Here is a 17,976-nt window from a genome sequence, read left to right on the forward strand (position 1 = left end):
CCAAGAAGGAAAACCGCACTGTAAACCGAACATAAAACGTGAAAAAGTTATCGGGCTGCTAAAGCTCGCCGTTTGGCTGCGTACGGACATGGTCAGCTCAGAGGAAGACAGATACTGAAGTGGCTACCCCGGCCACGATGACTGTATCTTTGACCTTAGAACCCGACAAGGACTAGCTATTAAGACTTTTCTTTCATCATCGGTCTGAGACTTTCCTGCAGTCAAAAGTCAAAGTACTTCTTGACGTCGCCAAACAGACTCAAATAAAACCAAAGCAGTTTCTTCTTATGCATTCTAGGGTCAAAAACGTTTTCCCTTAAATTTCCTCGTAAATGCTTGATCAAGTATCAGGACATCTCATGCATGGGTTTTGTTTTGTTTTTTGACCCTCCTCAATTGACCCAATTTCTAAGGGATAAAATAGATAACTGCTAGTTCCCCTGGAACAACGCCTCCTTGAAATTTCAGTAATCTGTTCTCTATTAGAAAGCAGGGCCGCTGTAATTATTGATCCATTTTCTTACCAATTGATCTATTTTCTTACTAATTTTCCTTGGCTTGTGTAATCAAGCTAGATATTTCACTTGGATGCAGCTCCATCACTGCTCTCTACATTAATGGTGGGGGAGGAAGGGAAATAGAACCAAGAGCTAAAAGAAACAGATAAGTATGAGAGAAAAAATGTGTGAAGCTTGCTGGGCAGACTGGATGGGCCGTTTGGTCTTCTTCTGCCGTCATTTCTATGTTTCTATGTTTCTATATTGCATCCCTCACTAACCTGAGGACTTAGATTGGAAATTGATTAATGATTGTATTGATCTTAGTTGCGATGGAACAGTGGTGAACCAAACTACATGCTCATAGCTTCTCTCCCACGAGCTGCAAAGCTCCCACGAGGTCTTGCCCATTTCATAAACTGTAATACTCTGCGCCCTGGGTGTAGGGGAGGACTATTGCATTGAGAAGGAAAGGGATTGATTTGGCATCCTTTAACTGTATCTGCACTTTGCACATACTTTTGTGCAACTGGACAGCAGCCAGCTATACCACCAGGCTTTCCCCATCAAGGCTAGAGGCTTGAGAAGCTTCCTACCTGGATAAAGATCCTTCTCAGTAAGTTTCATCTGCAGTTGGAAAATCTGCTCCTGAAGTTTGCAGATGGAGTGCTTCATTTTTTCACGCCTTGTCACCATATAACAGAGATTTCTAACCTGTTGAAACATAAATCAAGGTTTCTCGAGTTACTGAACGAAGACTAATCTCCATATGCTTCTTGGCAATGTCACAAGTGGCCAATGAAGCTAACTCATGGTCTCATGCTGTTGGGTAGCATACCTTATCTGTTTAACCATTAAAATCCTATTATACTGTATATTTAATCTTCCTTTTACCTCTGTTGGCTGCTCTTGCCATACACCGTATTTCTAGCTTGGACTAGTCACCCAAGACAAGCCAGTGACTGATTATTTTTCTGACCCAGTACTTCCAACTCAATCAGAACAGGCCTCTACTAGGGCTGCAGCATCCTAAGCCTGCATTCACAACTACCTGGGGTCCCTTCCCCATTTTTAACCCCTCTCCCGCCTAGCCCAGTCAATGCAGAGAATCTCAACTGAAGGCCACAGGGCGTGGCCCCTATCCTTAGCCTGGCCAGCGGGTGTCACTGATGCCCGATGGCTCCCCTCTCTGAACAGTATCCCCAGAAACTGGGCTTAGGAATTAAACCCAAACCTTATGCGAGACAGTGCACAGGAGTGTCATGAATTACAGAATGACAGACTTTGGCGGCAGGTGAAGGACTACTGGGGCCCATCTAAGTCTGCCCAGTTTTCTTCCTGCTGCTTGCTGGCTTTCCCCTTGCTAGTTTCTCAGCTTGGGCATGCTTTTTATTTATCCCAGGCTTTCTTGAATCCCATTACTGTTTTTGTCTCCATCATCTCCTCTAGGAGACCGTTCCACGAATCAACTGCCCTTCCCAAGGAGAAATACAGCGTGGGGATCTGCGAGCCAGCACACACTCGCAGGTCCTGCAGAGGCCCTATCCGCGCAGGAGTTTCAGTGATAACAGGAAGCCCTAAGTGAGGAGGGAGTGGGGCCGCTGCTCGCACTGGCTCACAGGCCCCGTCGTGGTGGCTTTCGTTACTGATTCTGCTGCTGCCTCTTGCACATCACTGTCAAGAGTTGTGACCCACCAAGCAAGGAGGGAAGGGCCGAGAGTGCATGGGCTCGCGACGATTGCCACAGCTCCTCTTCAAGACAAAAATGTTTCCCCCGTCATCATCTGCCCTCACCAGCTGTCATCCATCTTCGGCCCAGAGCCCAAAGAAAAATATGTTGCTGCTTGCCCTGGGCCCAGAGGACGTTCAGAAAAGGGATCAGATGCCAGAGAGTTTTGAGGGTTCGATCAGCTGGAGAGGGAACGGCTGTAGAGGGTGAGAGATGGAGAATGAAAGAAGACCTGACTGGCAGATGAAGGCGAGGAGCTGGGAGGTATAAGAGGATCAGCTGAGAGGATGTGCGAGAAGGGTTGGAGAGGAGGAGATGAGGTTGGGATGGTGATGTGAGCAAGGGGCTGACAGGAACAGTTGGTGGTTACAAGGACTTTAAGGGAGGAGGTTGACACACAGGGAGATCCACCGCGAAAATTGAGCATTTAAGTCCTTATCTGTTTTCTCAGCAAAAAAAAAAGATGCACGGAAGCAGAATCAGACCAAGAATCATCCCAAAAAAATCTTGAGAGATGTTGGGAACACATCCATTTGATATCTCAAAGAAGGTCTGAGGGGCTCATGAGATAGCGTGCATACGCGGAAACTCCTGTGCCTGCGTCATAAACCTTTGCTGAGCTATGAGAGCTGAGTGAGTGGCGGCACTGTTGGATGATATTGCCCCACACGTCATGACAGATTCATTCTTGCTTGTTGACAGAGAAATGCGCGCTCTCACACAGCAGTAAGTTTTCAAAGGCTTAACTGAGACCTAGGTATTTAAAAATCAGGGACTGAGCAGGTGACATGGCTGACCCTGTTTACGTGGATTTCAGCTGCCTAAAAGTACTTCCACTTTCACAACTTTGCGGGTAGTTTACGTTTGAAGATCAGGGTGGTTTTGTTGGGTGGGGTGGGGGTCTAAAACGTAGATGCAAACTTTTGAGTTGGGAAGCTTATTAAAAATTAACCCCATAAACTCTATGCTTATTTAATTTTCAAATGCTTCTCAGAAGGGAACAGCAGGAATACTGAGATGTACCCGGGTGAGGGGGCAAACTGGGGTAACTGCTCCAGGTGTTGCATTTTGGGGGGAGCCTTGTGCCACCATGGTCTGACTTCACTTCCCAGCGCCGGCAGACTAGGAGGTAGTCGCAGAGAAATCAACAGCAGAGAACGAGTATGTTCTCTGATTAAATCTCCACCCCACCTATTTGATCTTGCAGGCGATTCATCCTGGGCCATGTATCCCCCTGGGGGGGGGGGGGGGGGGAGGGTCAGACCATCTGCGATGCCTTGATTTAAAGCAATGCAGTTTTGCAGATTTTTAGATCTGACAAGAAGTCGCTAAGGAGCTGGTTCCTGCCTGAGAATATGATCCCAGCAGCTGCTGGACAGACGGAGGAGGGTTTACCATTCTATGACAAAAATAACAAAACTACTAAGACTAAATTATGACTATAAAGTAGCACATAAGACGACATACAGTCCGAGCGCAGAGTTTGGTTCTAGGCCCAGCTTCCACGCTAGTTTTGCACGGAGAGATTTATTTCCCTGAGGGTTTGAGTTTCCTCCATGCTTTCTTTCCAAGCAAAGGCTTCAAGCTACCACAAATAAGATTTTTTTCAATGGTAGTGAAAGGTGCCCAGCTGAGAGCAGGGTAAACAGAGATCCTCCATTGATTCACGCAGCGTACAAGCAGCAGCAGAGGCCATTACTCAGGGGAGGGAGGGGTTTCTTTTTGTCCGATTGCCCATTTAATCTTTGGCCTTTTCTGCCGAGACTGCCAGGCTGGTGCCAATGAGCGGCAACGGGAGGTGGTTAATCTCCTTGTTGGCAGCTGAGCTGGCTCATCATCAGGTTTACTACGACCGGACCACGAGAACCAGGCGACAACTTGGCTCTGCACTACCCGCCTGAGCGAGGCTGGAGGTAAAGGGCCCTGTATTCCTGGCTTCATAATCACTGAAACAGGCAGAATTCCCAGCCACCAAACGGCTACCACTAATTTTGAGGATAGTCATCATTTTCCAGGTTAAGTGAGGATGAGCTGGCTGGAAAGCCCTTGATAAAACAGTTTGTACGCAGAGTACAACACTTCCAGATGCCCAGTGCTAAACCACGAAGGTGCGATATCCCATTAGGGCTGTTACAAACTCATGTACAAACCACCCATCTTCAACATGTAGAAGAGAAAAAAATAAATACTGCTCAGTGCCATCCTAGCGTTTCTTGAATATTTAAGGAGATTTTTTTGAAATCTAAGTTTTGAAATTTATAGCTGCTTAAAACTAAACTCTGCCCAAAGAAGAGGAGGACACTGCTCCGTTAATATCCGGTTTCTGCCACCCTGTTCAGAAATGCGGTGGGCGAGCCGACCTAGTTCGCTCAGCACAGCACAGATGTGCCACATCTGCCTTGGTGGAAGCCGTTACCAAACTTCTTTTCCTACAGGGGTGGTGCTAGAGAACGAATACAGACTGCTATTTCCGCCCCCCTCTCAGAAACCTATTCACTATTTGTGGAAGGAGTACAACAATACAGAGTAAATTAGCCCTCCTCACCTCTTATTTGTCTTCAGTATTTGAAGGCGCAGTAGATTAAACCCCTCTGAATCGCTCCGATGCAAGTAAAATGAGCTTCACCCTAGGCATCAACGTTATATGCACCTTACGTTTATCGCTCGGCCTTATAAAGGTCACTTCACTTGCATCGGAGCGATTCATAGGGGTTTAATCTATTGCACTTTCAAATACTGAAGACAAATAAGAGCTAAGGAGGACTGATTTATTCTATGTACATATAAATCCCACTTATCTTCAACAGTATTTTTGAGGACTACAATACCACCACTGTCGGGCAGTGTTATTCTCACCCGTTGGATACGGGTAGGAAAATCCCTTGAAGAAATAATGGGCTGGAATGAAAAGAGAATTATTTTATCTGATCGAATTACTCATGCGAGGAAATCCCACGTCTACCCCCATCCATATAATAGACAGGCTGCTTTTGCCACTTTTTTCTTTTTGTCTATCTTCAAATCTATCCTACAGCTCTGCAACTTTGACAATCAAATAATATGGCAGGTTCATTTAATAGCAGTATGAGTTTACTTAACCACTGCTCACATGAAAGCAGTTTTATCTGACAGCTATTGAAACGCCTCTCCTGTCAGCTCCACGGAGCGGCTGCTTCAGCAACCAAGTAAGAGAAGTGGAATATACAGGAAGATAATGTGAATACCTTGGAACAAGCTCAAAACCCAGAAACCACACTCCATAGATACTCCCATAATCCCCCCTTATACACATCCATCTTGCACACTGTCCCCCACGTACGTTCAAACCTCACACCCACAGACCCCCACCCACAAAACCTCCTCACCACCACATCCATTACCTACAAACACACGGCCGAACCCCTCCAAGAAAGTACTCCCATCCACACAAACCAAGAACATACAACCCCACGCATCATCCCCAGCCTATAGCAGCACACACCCACCTTCACATCCCCAAACACGTGCTTCCAGCATGCACGCAGGCACCCTGTCGCCCCACATAACCCTGCCCTCTTACCCCCATACCCTCTCCCCCCCCCCCCCACACACACACACACTGCAAATCTCCCCACACCTTCCCTACGATTCAGAGCTCACTCATGCGCCAAACACTCGGGAGGGGCCTGTAATAGCAGCAAACCAGGTCAGCCCTCTCTCCCCTCCCTTTAATGTCTTCTAACCGAATAAAAAAAAAAACAGCAGGGCCCCCCCCCCTCCATCTCGTCAGTCCTGCCTTCAGTGCAGTAAAGCGGGTCTGCGTCTAAAGATCTGACTTAGAAACCACAGGCCAGGCAAACACACCCCCAAAGTCTGTGGGTAACACATGCACACCAAGAAATTTAACTCTCTCTTTTAATACCTGATCCCCCCCCCCCGGGATCTAAGCGCCAGCAGGCTGCCGAGTTAATGCAGGTTGGAGTTCGAACCCTCGTCTTTCTCCAGTGCTCTGGGCACACATTTCAGGAGAGCTCTTTATCGATGCCAGATATCGGTTTCACACAGGAAGCAAATATCAGCGCTGGAATCCTGCTCGCTGGCAAGCGGCTGTGTTTTCTGCACCAGTGGCCCGAAGCATGCTGCTGGCGGGGCTTCGGATGCTCTGGGAAAGCAACGTGCGGTTACTAACCTACAGTTGTTGGCAGAGGACGAACACTTGGCCTATGCAGACATATATATATTTTTTTTTTTTAGTGAAAGTAGGTGGCGCGCAAACAGGCCTGCAAGGAGAAGAGGAACGCGCACAGGGAGACGGATAAAAGCAGAAATACCGGACAAATGGAAAAGGTAGAAATCGGGAGTATAAATGGAAGAGAAGCGGAAGGACGGACGATCAGATCCGCATGGAAGCAGGAAAAGTGAGGATATTAAGGGAACCGAAAAAGCCATCGGTGGAGCCACCAGAACCTCTGTTCTGTAATTCTGGAGCAGGAGGGGTTGCAGGGGATTGTGCCAGGGGCAGATGTAGTCCGGCGGGAGGGGCTGGAGACTTTGTATTGTGGAACTTTCAGTGGGGAATTTTAGGGTTGTGGACTTGGCTCTGTATAACTGCACATCCTGTCTATGCACTATCTACAGTCTCTTTGCAGCTCAGCAACCTTGGAATCGCAGTGCACTCAGTATCTGAGGGACCTCAGCCCTGCCGGGCTCTTCCAGCTCAGTGCTGCCACCTCTGGTGGTTGTACTGCTCATTTAATAAAAGAACTATCTGTGTCAGTCTCCATACTCCAGCCTAGCCGGTGGTCCCTCTCGGGACTCCCTCCTGGGGGCGCTGTCATCTGCCATCGGCCCAAGGATTCACCTATTTACTTTCTGCCCAGCTGAGCACCATCTCTAGTTCTCCGCTGGTACAGATTGCCAACTCTGCAGTCTACATCATAACATATTGCCATTCCTTAGCAGACCCCTAGGAGGCAGCACACTACAGGTTGCTAACTCCTCCCCTTTGGGGAGGGGCTTCTATCAGACTGCTCTTCTCCTCTGCTGGCTCCTCCCATCCGCAGAGCGGATCCCAACAGATTGCTAACCCGTTAGCAGATCCCACAACACTGTGATGGCACGGTCTCGTGATCTACAGCGCCAAATGCTGCTGGGAAATCCAGCAGCACAAGTACGGAGGCTAAAAAAAACCCAAAAAAACAGTCAGCTCCCACCCCAAAGATTGATTCACGTCCCAGCCTTCCTGCAAACGGACCCCTCTTCTGCAGGGAGAATCATCTTGACACAGGCGGAATCAATTCCTTGGGAACAAGTAAACAACGAGACGTATTTCTCAAGAAGTTCAAGAGGTGAAATATTTCTAAACCACTGGAAAAGTTTAGAGTCCTCACATTCCTATATTACACCAAAAAAAACTTTCCAATCTTTTGTGCTCTCTTAAATAAAAGTTTAAGATTTGTTAAAATCAAGAGGTGCTGACTGAAAATTTCTTGACTACAATATTATTTACTGAAATATCTGCCCCTTTAAATCCAAAATAGATTTTCCCCCAAACTATTCAATTTAGGAATAAGGCCTGCAATTCTCTTTAATGTAGCAAAGGCTGAAGAAACTTCACCTGAGACCACCGGAGCCACAGACAAAGCTTCAACGCTAGCCCAGGACCCATCCCCTTTGGTAGGCTCAGGACTCTGCACTGCCCCTCTAGGGCTGCCACTTGCCACCAGTGGCCCCCGCTGCTTTGTACGAACGAATCCGTGACAGAGCCGCCGCCACCGATGAACCTGCTTCAATTAAACTGCATCCCTCGACCTGGCACCAGTGCACAGAGCATCAGGAAGCAGGAAAGCATCCATCGGTCTCAACGACTACGGAGGAGGAGGAGGGGGGTCTCTACCGTCGAAACGTAAACGCCTCCAGAGCCTCAGGCAGGGAGCCAGCATCCACCCCACCACAGGGCCGCCCGAAATCCCTGACACCCCCCCCCCCTCCCCAAAACACGACTGAATCCTGTCTCTCTCAGTTCCTCCTACCCCCACTGCTGGTGGATGACCTCAGGCATTCGCTACCCTCCCCAGTAAAACAGGGGAAAAAAAACAAACTTCCCAGCTTCATGGCTTCCAGCTTCGTACTGGACCCCTTGTCCTCGAGGTTCTTGACAGCACTGAACGGGGGGAGCGAGGGCCTCCTGATCTCTCGTCTGCCACTGGGCCGGCGACGTGACGCTTCCTCCGGGCCCCAAGGTGTCCAAATGAGACAGGGGGGGGGGGTGATAGTGCCTGCCTTGCTCTTTCCTTTTCCCCTGCGATACAGGAGGCGATTTCTGCAACGTCCAATCTGGGCTCAGTGTCCTCGGATACTTTTTAAAAGCCGGATTTTGCACCAGGTTTTAAGGAGAAAGCACGGGCATGCGTTCCTTTCCAGACCTGCCTGGGGTTTTTGCCCCTCACTTTATCTGCAGGTTGATTCGGTACGGAAAGCCCGCAAGAGCTCCTTTAGGGTCCACCTTCCCCAAAATGCGGCTGGAGCCCTCCGCGTACCTTTGCCCAAACCCAGGGAGGGCAATTACACTGCCAACTTAAACAGGCAAATTTCTATTTAATCTTCCTAAGCGGTTTCAAAAATTGCCCTGACAGAGTCCACGTGCCCAGAGTCTACTGTGGCTTCTAATGCAGAGGCAGGGCCGGCTCTCGTCCTAGCCAATGCCTCCTATGAAAAGTGAGGTCGGTGCTGGCCCCCTCCCCTCCCCCCCCCCCCCCTTCGTGCATGGCGCCCCGTGCGGTCGGGCACAGGTCGCAAACTCCCGAAAGCCAGCCCTGCGCAGCGGTGGCGGCACACGCGCAGCGTACGTGAAGCCCGGAGAGACGGAGCGGGAACAGTTAATTTCTCTCCAAATCGATTGCGAAAGGGTTTAGCATCTTCTCCTAGAGCGGCCGAGATAAAAATGAGACGCCACGCGGAAGGAGGCAGAAACGAACAGCAAAGGAGCCTCGGCACGAGGAAGCACTTGGTGTGCACTGCCAATCTCTTCCTAGAGCGATCTTTGGTTGCTTTATGGGACCCGGTAGCTCATTACTGAATATACATTTCTATACTGTTACTTTAAGTAAGGGATAAGTCACATCGTGGAAAGCAGACCTGACGGCTTCCAAGAGGCTGATCTGTGAATTTCACAAGACAGAAAAGAACTAAAAATCACCTTTGTATTTTGCACAGTAAAAATGTTAGGATTGCACACCAGACCTATCACACAAAAAGCACACGGATTCAGGTAGAGTAAGAACAGACATATAACGTACTGGCAGCTAAAAGTAACTTGCCCAGTGTTGCAAGGAGTGGGAGACTTTCCTTCCGTGGTTCCCATAGCCCATTCTTCTAACCAGCAGAATAGGGGTGGCCGACTCCGGTCCTCGAGAGCCACCGACAGGCCAGGTTGGTAGGATAACCCCACACGTATGCACGAGTTATATTTTCATACATTGGAAGAAGTGCATGCAAATCTATCTCTCGGGCACATTCACTGGGGACACTCCTGAAAAACCTGGCCCTGGCTTTGTGGCTCTCGCGGACCGGAGTCGGCCACCCCCTGCGGCAGATCCCACTTCCCCATCCAAGCTCGGTTCTCGTAAGAAGCACTGCGTGCGGCCGGACGCGAAACGCTCCCACGCCTCTGAGAACAGCGTGGGCTCAGCCGCGGCCGCACTTTCAGACCGTGAGCACCTTGGCGTGACTGTGAGAGACACCACCTTCCTCCAACTGGGCCATTACTTCCCCGCTCTCAAAAGGTTCACCTTCAAAGGTCAGCAGCAGACGTTCAGTGCTTGGTGAATTAAAAAGTCCCCCGACCGTTTTACTTTTGAGCCCCAACGCGCTGGCTCTCTGCTATCCTGACATCCGGCAGAACGGTGGGGACAGCCCTGAACTCTTCTTACCATGAGGCTTTTATTGAGTGTTTTTCATACTACGGTGCGATAATAAGAGAGAGGCCGTTAAAGGCCCAGCAGTGCTGTAAGACCGGGTCTGAAAGATTCTTCCAGGGCTGAAATGCATCCGTCAGATAATCTCACCACAGACCCCTCAACCCTGTAAGTGGTTTTTTGGAGGGTGGAGGGATGGCGAGTACACTCAGTGAGCATACTCGCTCACTGAGTGCACATCCCCAGCCACCCTCCCCCACTCCCGAGTGCAATCCTCTCTCCTCCATCAGTCTCCATCCCCTCACTGCCCTCTTCTCTCCCTCCCTACCCCTTCACTCTCTTTTCCCCTCTCTTCCAGCTCCCTACTGTTACGCCTCTTCTTCTGCCCCCCCCAGCCCTACCCCCCCTCTATCTACTGGGGTCCTAGATCGGGGGCTAAAGCCAGCGCTGCTTCCCTCCGCCAGGACATCCACTCGCCCCGGGCAAGCAAGCAGATGATTTTTTTACAAACCCTGCTAACAGAATGCGGCCGCGATAGCCAAAACGCACCTTCTCTGTTTTGCCTGGTTAGGTTTAACGCACCTAAGCAGAATGTGCTGGAAATAAAAAAAAAGGAATCTGTGGGTGTTTTGGATGGCTCTGGGTGAGTCACGATGACCTCATAGCAATTTAAAGATCACCAGAGGGGGGTGGTTTTTTTTCGATATAAATCTGCATCGCACAGCACAGCACTTTGTCATGAAAAGGCGGCCACAGGCCCGACCTTCGCACCCGAAGCCACAGTCACCGGGGAAGCAGCACAACATAAAACCCCAGGGACGCTTTTGAGAATGGCAGGAATGGATTTCAGAGGCGGAGAAGGAAATGCAGTCACAGTAATTCAGGGGGGGCGGGGGGTGCGTTTCTTCATGGCCCGATTGAGCCAGGTACAAAAAACGGGCCGAAGCCTGGCTGGAAGCCGATGCGGCTTGCACGGCGCACGGGCTCTCAGCCGGGTTAAAAAAAAAAAAAAATGCGTTTCCAGAGCCTGGGAGGGGAAGGGTCGGCTGCTGTACAAGCTGAAAGGGGCTGCATATTTTACAGTTGCTAATTTTTTATTTTTTTTAAGCAAACTACATAGATGTTTTCCCTTTGAATGCCTGGAGGAGGCTAAAAAAAAAAAAAAAAAAAAGTGAGACCGCTTGTGTTCAGACAAGCACCAAACTACTCAAAGCTGTCCCCCCCCCGAATATCTGAAATCAGTCCTCATGGGAAGAAGAATGGTCCCTTCCATGAACAACCCCCAAGCAACAGCAAACCAGCTCTTTCACTTTAAACGTCTCTGGCGGTCTCCTCCGGTAGAGAGAAGCCAGGAAGACCTGAGCATCTGCACCTCCTGGGAATCTCGACGAGGAACGGATCTGCCAGGAGCTTAAATCCAGCCGGAGCTGTCCAGAAGGCAGCTCTGCTGAACATTTCTGAACAATGTCTAACACACAAGGGAGGGGGTTTTGGGGTGTTTTGGGGTTCTCCCAGTTTTACAGGCCAACTGCACTGATCTCACGATGCACGAGATCGGCACAGCCGGCAGCAAAATGACCCGAGAAGCCTTCCCGTGCAGGAACCACCCCGGCCCAAAAAAAGTGGCAGAACTGCACAGGAGCCGCCCTCCTCGGCTCGTTCAGAACCGTAAACTCTACCCCCGTCCATCGCCCTGCCCTCTCTCTCTCTGCCTGTCCCCGAGTACAGCAGATCTCCTCCTGCTCCTTCCAGGTCACTGGAACCAGCCTCGCCCGACCCCACAACACCAAGGGGCCTTCAAGCCCAGCTGCCCGGCCTTTTCTTGCCCCAGAACGATCGATCCCCGGCTGTGCTTTCTCATTCAGCATCCGATGCAGGCCGCGCTGCCAAGGAGTTAAGACAGACTGGAAGACTGGGCAGTGAGAGGGAGCCTGCCCCGATCCCAACCCCTGCAAACCGCTTTGATTTCGCAATTCTGAAACAATGCATCCTTTGACCCATTCCTGGAAGCTTTCGGGAGAGAGAGGCAATTCCACAGAAAGAAAAGCTGGGCAAGCGAGACCCTTGGTGCAGGAAGTGCTTTGGGACGTCTGCCCAGTCCCTTGAAGTTAGCCCTAGGAAGCAAAGTCCCACGGAGCACTTCCACCCCCCCCCCGATTGCAAAACTGTTTCTGTGGAACTGTTTTCCGTCCAGAAACTGCAGTTAAATTAAGCAAGCAAGCAAAAAAAAAAAAAAAGGGGGCCGGCGTGTTTTCTGCTTGAATCTTAGCTCTGGCCACCATGGTTTGTTGCTTTTGTATTTGCCCAAGACACTTGCGCGTGATTAGAGGGACTGGGTGGCGCGGTCAGCGTTGCGCTGGGACCCGTTACCCGCCACCTGACGTCACTAGAGGAGGTACAAAGATTTGCATGTGGTTGGTGAATGGCCGTTCTCACGGGGGTAATTTTCAAAGCTCACTGCACTTAAAACAGCGCACATATCCCGGTTCCATGCGTTCTGACGGGGGGGGAGGGGTTGTGATATCCATGAGAATACTTTTTGTTTTACAAAGCACGTGCATGTGCTGCCTCACACGAGTTACGTCCCCTGTCTGGAGCAGGCGTAACTCTGCGCGGGGTGATTTGTGCACGCATTCGGCCAATTCCCAGAGGGTTTTTTTTCCCAAATCGCGTGCGCGAGTTTGCTTTGAAAATGCTCCATAAAGTCCGCGCGTGCAACGCGTGCGCAGGCTTCGCCGCTCCGCCGGCTCTTATAAATTAAGATGGGGGGGGGGGGGGTGGGTGGTTTCCTCACCTGCCTAATTATTTTGTTAAGAACCCCAGAGAGGACCCTTAAGAGAGAGACGCTGAACTCACCCGTTCCAGGTCTTGCCGCAGGTGCGTAAACAGCTTTAGGCGTCTGTAGAGGACGTCCTGCTCCTGCTGGGCCAAGTTGTCCACCTCATCCGTTTCTGGTGACAAAAGGGGTTGGTTGAAGTTAGCCTTCCTCTTCAGCTTCCAATACTGGAAGACGAACTCGACCAGCATCTCGCTCAGGTCAAGATTGTCAGCCACCTCCGAGGGGCTGACGAGCTCGTAGAAGTCCTCTTCCAACTGCTGGAGCTTCTGCTTGCGCAAGGTGACCTTTTCCAAGTCCGGCTTCGCCGGGTCAGCGTCGCCTGGGGCCCCGAGGGACCCCGACGGTCTGGGAAGGCGCGCGTCCTCCAGTCTGGGGACGCCGCCGCCGCTGTGCTCGAGGCAGAAGGACTTGAACTTCACCTCGTCGTTGTCCGCTAGAATAGTTCGCATTTCCAGGCCGTGATCGAAGGCGCAGGTCACGTGGAATGCGGTGACGCAGAAGGGCATGGAACACTGGGTGGAAAAACACAAGAAAGAATTTAAAAAAAAACCCCCAAAAACACACACTCCTGAGTGAGGCAGAGCAAGTAATTACAATCACCACATGGAAAGCTACATCGGGGCTACATGATACAGACCTGAAAGGTATTAATGCACAGGAAGCCAAACGTTTTCAATGGAAAGGAAACTGTAGAACTAGGGGGTCACGATATGGAGTTCCAAAGGAGGAAATTCAGGAACAATGTCAGGGGGGTATTTTTTCCCCACAGAGAGCGTGATGGACACCTGGAATACCTTTCAGGAGGAAGTGGTGATAACGAGGACAATTACGGACTTCAAAAAAAAGCCCGGCATAAGCACAGAGGATTCCTAGGGTCAACGAGAATGGCGACGAAGCACTGGGCGACCTTCCCTGAGCGAAGGCTGCAGCCCCATGACGGCAGTGATACGGCTATGTTGTGTTTCCTGGAAGTCATGGCCATAGCCTGCACAGTGCAGCAGTGGCAACCCTAAAGGGGACGCACCAGGATTCACAGCTGGATAAACGTCCATACAGTCATTGCTGGGTTAACTAGGGGCTTTTTTTTTGCTCTTTATCTACCATCATTTACGATCTTACGTGCTCAATTACACAATATCTCCTTTAGCACAGGACCCTCATAAATCAAAATTTATGTTGTCTAGCACTATGAATCCTATGGATAGCATGCCCTAAATGCAATGATAAACATGGAAGACAACAGACTGCAGATGGGCTTTGCCATTACAAAGTGATGTCATCCTTGAATGGAAATATCAAATAAAGAATATGCAAATCAAAGACATTAAGCAAATAAATAGGTACCACGTTAAAAAAAAAACCACACCCATGTAAAAAAAAGAACAGAGGCCAAGAATGTCGCTGCAGGGTCAAGCACAGGGCGATGTGGGGAAACTGCTGATTCACACTATACAGTGTGGCAGCCTGAGCCATTTCAGATCTTATCCTCAACGTAATTAGCCACATCTGAAGAGATGTGGTACAGGTGACACGCCTAGGTGTGTCTAAGTAAGCTTATAGTGAAATGCGGGCTCAAGAGCTGGGGGAATCAAACTGCCTCAAATGTGTTTGCTGTTAGTACACCAAAATCTTATTACCCTAGGTTAATATTTTCGTAACCCCGGTTTGACTTGGTTTTAATCTCCTAGAGCCTTGCTCCACGCTTCGTCGACACAAATTCTTCCAAAAACCAGACTGATGGCTCAACAGCAGCTTCCAGACTGATCATTTTCTGACAGCAAATGAAGTCATTTTAAAATCACATCCTCTTAAATTTTTTTTTTAACCCCTTACTTTTTCGGTGTTTTGGCACCTTTATTTGAGAAGCTGCATGTGGTTAAAAAAAAAAAAAAATCAATATCCCACAGCATTTTCTAGGTACTGCAAGAGTAGGTCATTTCCTTTATTACTGAGCTATACGTTCTTGTTCCAAAGTCAGAACTGGATCCCTGTTCCTCATCAACAGAAACAAATAATGATTATATACAGGGCAAGTGGTGATTCGTCAGTGCAATCTACTTCCAATGAACTGCCTATGCCAGGGACGGTCAACGTCCAGTCACCTGTCTGCAAATTTTTGTTTTCTTCTGAATAATAATTAGGAATAATCATGCTCGTCCACCTCAACCAAGCAGGGAAAGAGTCCCCTCAGGAACCAAACCCCTGGGAGGAAGGCTCACCTGAAAAAGAAAACAGAAAAAAAAAAAGACTGCAGATTTATGCAACAGCCACCATCTGCTGGAGACAGAGAAATACTGAGGTACTGCAGGTGGCACCAGGGCTTATCAAGCAGTGTCAGTGAAGCTTTCTCTGTCTCCATCTGCTGGCATGGATGAATAAACCCAGGAGTCTGGACTGATCCAGGTATGTACAGGGAACTATAATTACATATATTTCATTGAAAAATCTGGTTAATTTGCATATTTTCATTACCCTGATAAACCGAGCTTGTTGATAGCCCTCGAGAGACAGAGCTGGCCACACCCCTGAAAAAGAGTGCTTCATAGTAACACAGTATTTATTTATTTATCGAGTTTTATATACCGTCATTCGGTTTTGCCATCACAACAGTTTACAAAGTTACGATGTTTAACAGTGTTTCCAAAAACGGTTCAAATGGTTGCTAACAGAAGATAACATTTATGAAATAGGTTTGTAGATTAAACAAAAAATTATAGAACTTAGAAATAATCATAAGTTTCTTGGGTCCATCTGTTTTCCTAGTGTTATATGATGGGAGCGGAGTTTTGATTCATTGGGTGAGTTGGTAGGCTTTCGTAAACATCCATGTTTTTAGTTCTTTTTTGAAAGTTTTAAGTTTTCTTGTATTCTGAGTTCTATTGGGAGGGTGTTCCAGAGTTTGGGGCTTCCAAGTGAAATTGCTCTCTTTTGAGTTGAGGTGAGTTCAGTTGTTTGGATCTAGAAGGTGGGATCTTTAATAGTCCTTTATTTGCTGATCTGAGGTTACTGAGGTTATGGTTATGGATGGACTAAGCCCCAAAGTTATGGATGGACTAAGCTAAGTTATGGATGGACTAAGCTTAGTCCATCCATAACTGAGGTTATGGATGGACTAAGCCAGTTTGTTTGTTTTTCATATATTATTTTATGAAGTATGGATAGAATTTTGTATTCAATCCGAAATTTTATTGGGAGCCAGTGTAGAGATATAAGGGTAGGAGTGATGTGATCATGTTTTTTTGATCCAGTGAGTATTCTTGCAGTTGCGTTTTGCAGGATCTGTAGTGGGCGGATGGTATTAAAAGGTAGGTTGGTCCAGGTTGGAGAATATGAGTAGTTGAAGGACTGATCTGAAGTCATTGGGGGAGAGGAAAGGTTTTAATTGACGTAATGTTAGGAGTTTGTGATAACCGTCTTTGATTTTAGCTGTGAAGTGATTTTTGAAGGAGAGTTCTTTGTCAATTATGACTCCGAGGTTACGTGCATGATTGGCTGGAGTGATAGCCACTTTTTGGTTTATTAAGTTGAGTGTTGGTAGTTGAGGAGAGTTGTTCTTTCTATCCAGTATGATTATTTCAGTCTTATCAAAGTTTAGTATGAGTTTCAATTTGGTTAGTAGTTGTTTTATTTTGTTTAGGTAGGTGGCTGTTTTTTTGTAGGTTTCTTCGAATGAGTTGATTATTGGGATTAATATTTGAATGTCATCTGTGTATATGAAGTGGGTTAGGTTAAGGTTTGATAGGAGGTGGCAGATCGGAAGGAGATAAATGTTGAAGAGTGTCGCTGATAGCGCGGAGCCTTGGGGGGACTCCGGTGTCAAGGTTTACTTTTTTTGAAAGGGTGTCATTGAACCATACTTGGTATGCTCTTTGTAATAGATATGATGTGAACCATTGTAGGGCTTTTTCTTTTGCACCAATTTCAGATAGTCGTTCAATCATAATAGAGTGGTTTACCGTGTCAAAGGCTGCTGATAGATTGAGTAGAACCAGAAGGTAGCTGTGGCCGTTTTCAAAATCTTTGAGTACGGTGTTGTTCAATAATAGTAATAATGTTTCCGTGTTTAGTTGTTTTCTGAATCCAAATTGTGTGGGTAGTAGGATATTGTTTTCTTCAAGGTGGTAGCTGAGATGGGAGTGGACGATTTTCTCAATGATTTTGGCTATGAAGGGTAGGTTTGATATGGGTCGGTAGTTCAGTGGATTATCTGGATCAAGGTTGTTCTTTTCAGAATGGGTTTGATGATTGCTGATTTTAGGCATTCTGGGTAGTTTCCTTCGGTGAGGGATAGGTTTATGATTTCAGTTAAAATTTTAGTTATTGAAGGTTCAATATTTTTAATTGTTATGGGAATGGAGTTGATAGAGTGTTTAGCTGGGTTCATTTTTTTGATGATTGTTTGGATTTCCAGAGATGATGCAGTTTCAAAGTTGGGCCAACTTAATGTTTGAGAATTTTGTATTTTCCGGTCTTGTGAGTTGTTGTTGTTGAGGTTATTTATTAGGTTTTTGATTTTTTCATTAAAGAATTCTGCGAGTTCATTGCTTGTTTTTCAACATCCAAGATCACATCATATAAAACAGCATATAAAATATAGAAATGGCCCAACCAGTCTTCCTAACTGAGACTCATCCATTTTGGATAGATGCGCACATAAAATTCCTGAAGACCACCCAATACCAACTCCATCCTCACCTATGTCTTTTATCCAACCTCTCAGCTCTCTTCTCATCTGTCCCAAGCATGCCCAAAATCTATTATAGTGTTGGCCTGCCCCCAATGCAATCGTACCACTGTTTAGGGGTTGTAATCACCCCCGTGCAGGTTACCGCAATTCTTCCTTGAATGCCTAATGCAGTCATAACTGCTGCAGGTCATTCCGTCATACCAATGCTTATTGAGTCACCAAGGACAATCTTACGATGGCAAAAAGAAAACAAGAGGTGGGTGTTCTAGAAATAACCTAGAAATAGCTTATCTGACTCTGCTCCGGAAAGCTCCCAAAGTTTTCCAGAT

General features: G+C 47.8%; 1 protein-coding gene across 2 annotated transcripts in view; it reads right to left on the reverse strand.

The window, feature by feature from the left end:
- Positions 1-17,976, reverse strand: part of JADE2 (jade family PHD finger 2) — a 117,730-nt gene that overhangs the window by 12,194 nt on the left and 87,560 nt on the right. For both annotated transcript variants that reach the window (XM_029584118.1, XM_029584117.1), the window contains 2 exons: positions 12,978-13,472; positions 1,094-1,211 (listed from right to left, as the gene is read on the reverse strand). In XM_029584118.1, the coding sequence (XP_029439978.1) occupies positions 1,094-1,211; positions 12,978-13,472 (613 nt within the window). The remainder of the gene's footprint in view (positions 1-1,093; positions 1,212-12,977; positions 13,473-17,976) is intronic.

This window comes from Rhinatrema bivittatum, chromosome 18 (assembly GCF_901001135.1).
Source record: "Rhinatrema bivittatum chromosome 18, aRhiBiv1.1, whole genome shotgun sequence".
NCBI lineage: Eukaryota > Metazoa > Chordata > Amphibia > Gymnophiona > Rhinatrematidae > Rhinatrema > Rhinatrema bivittatum.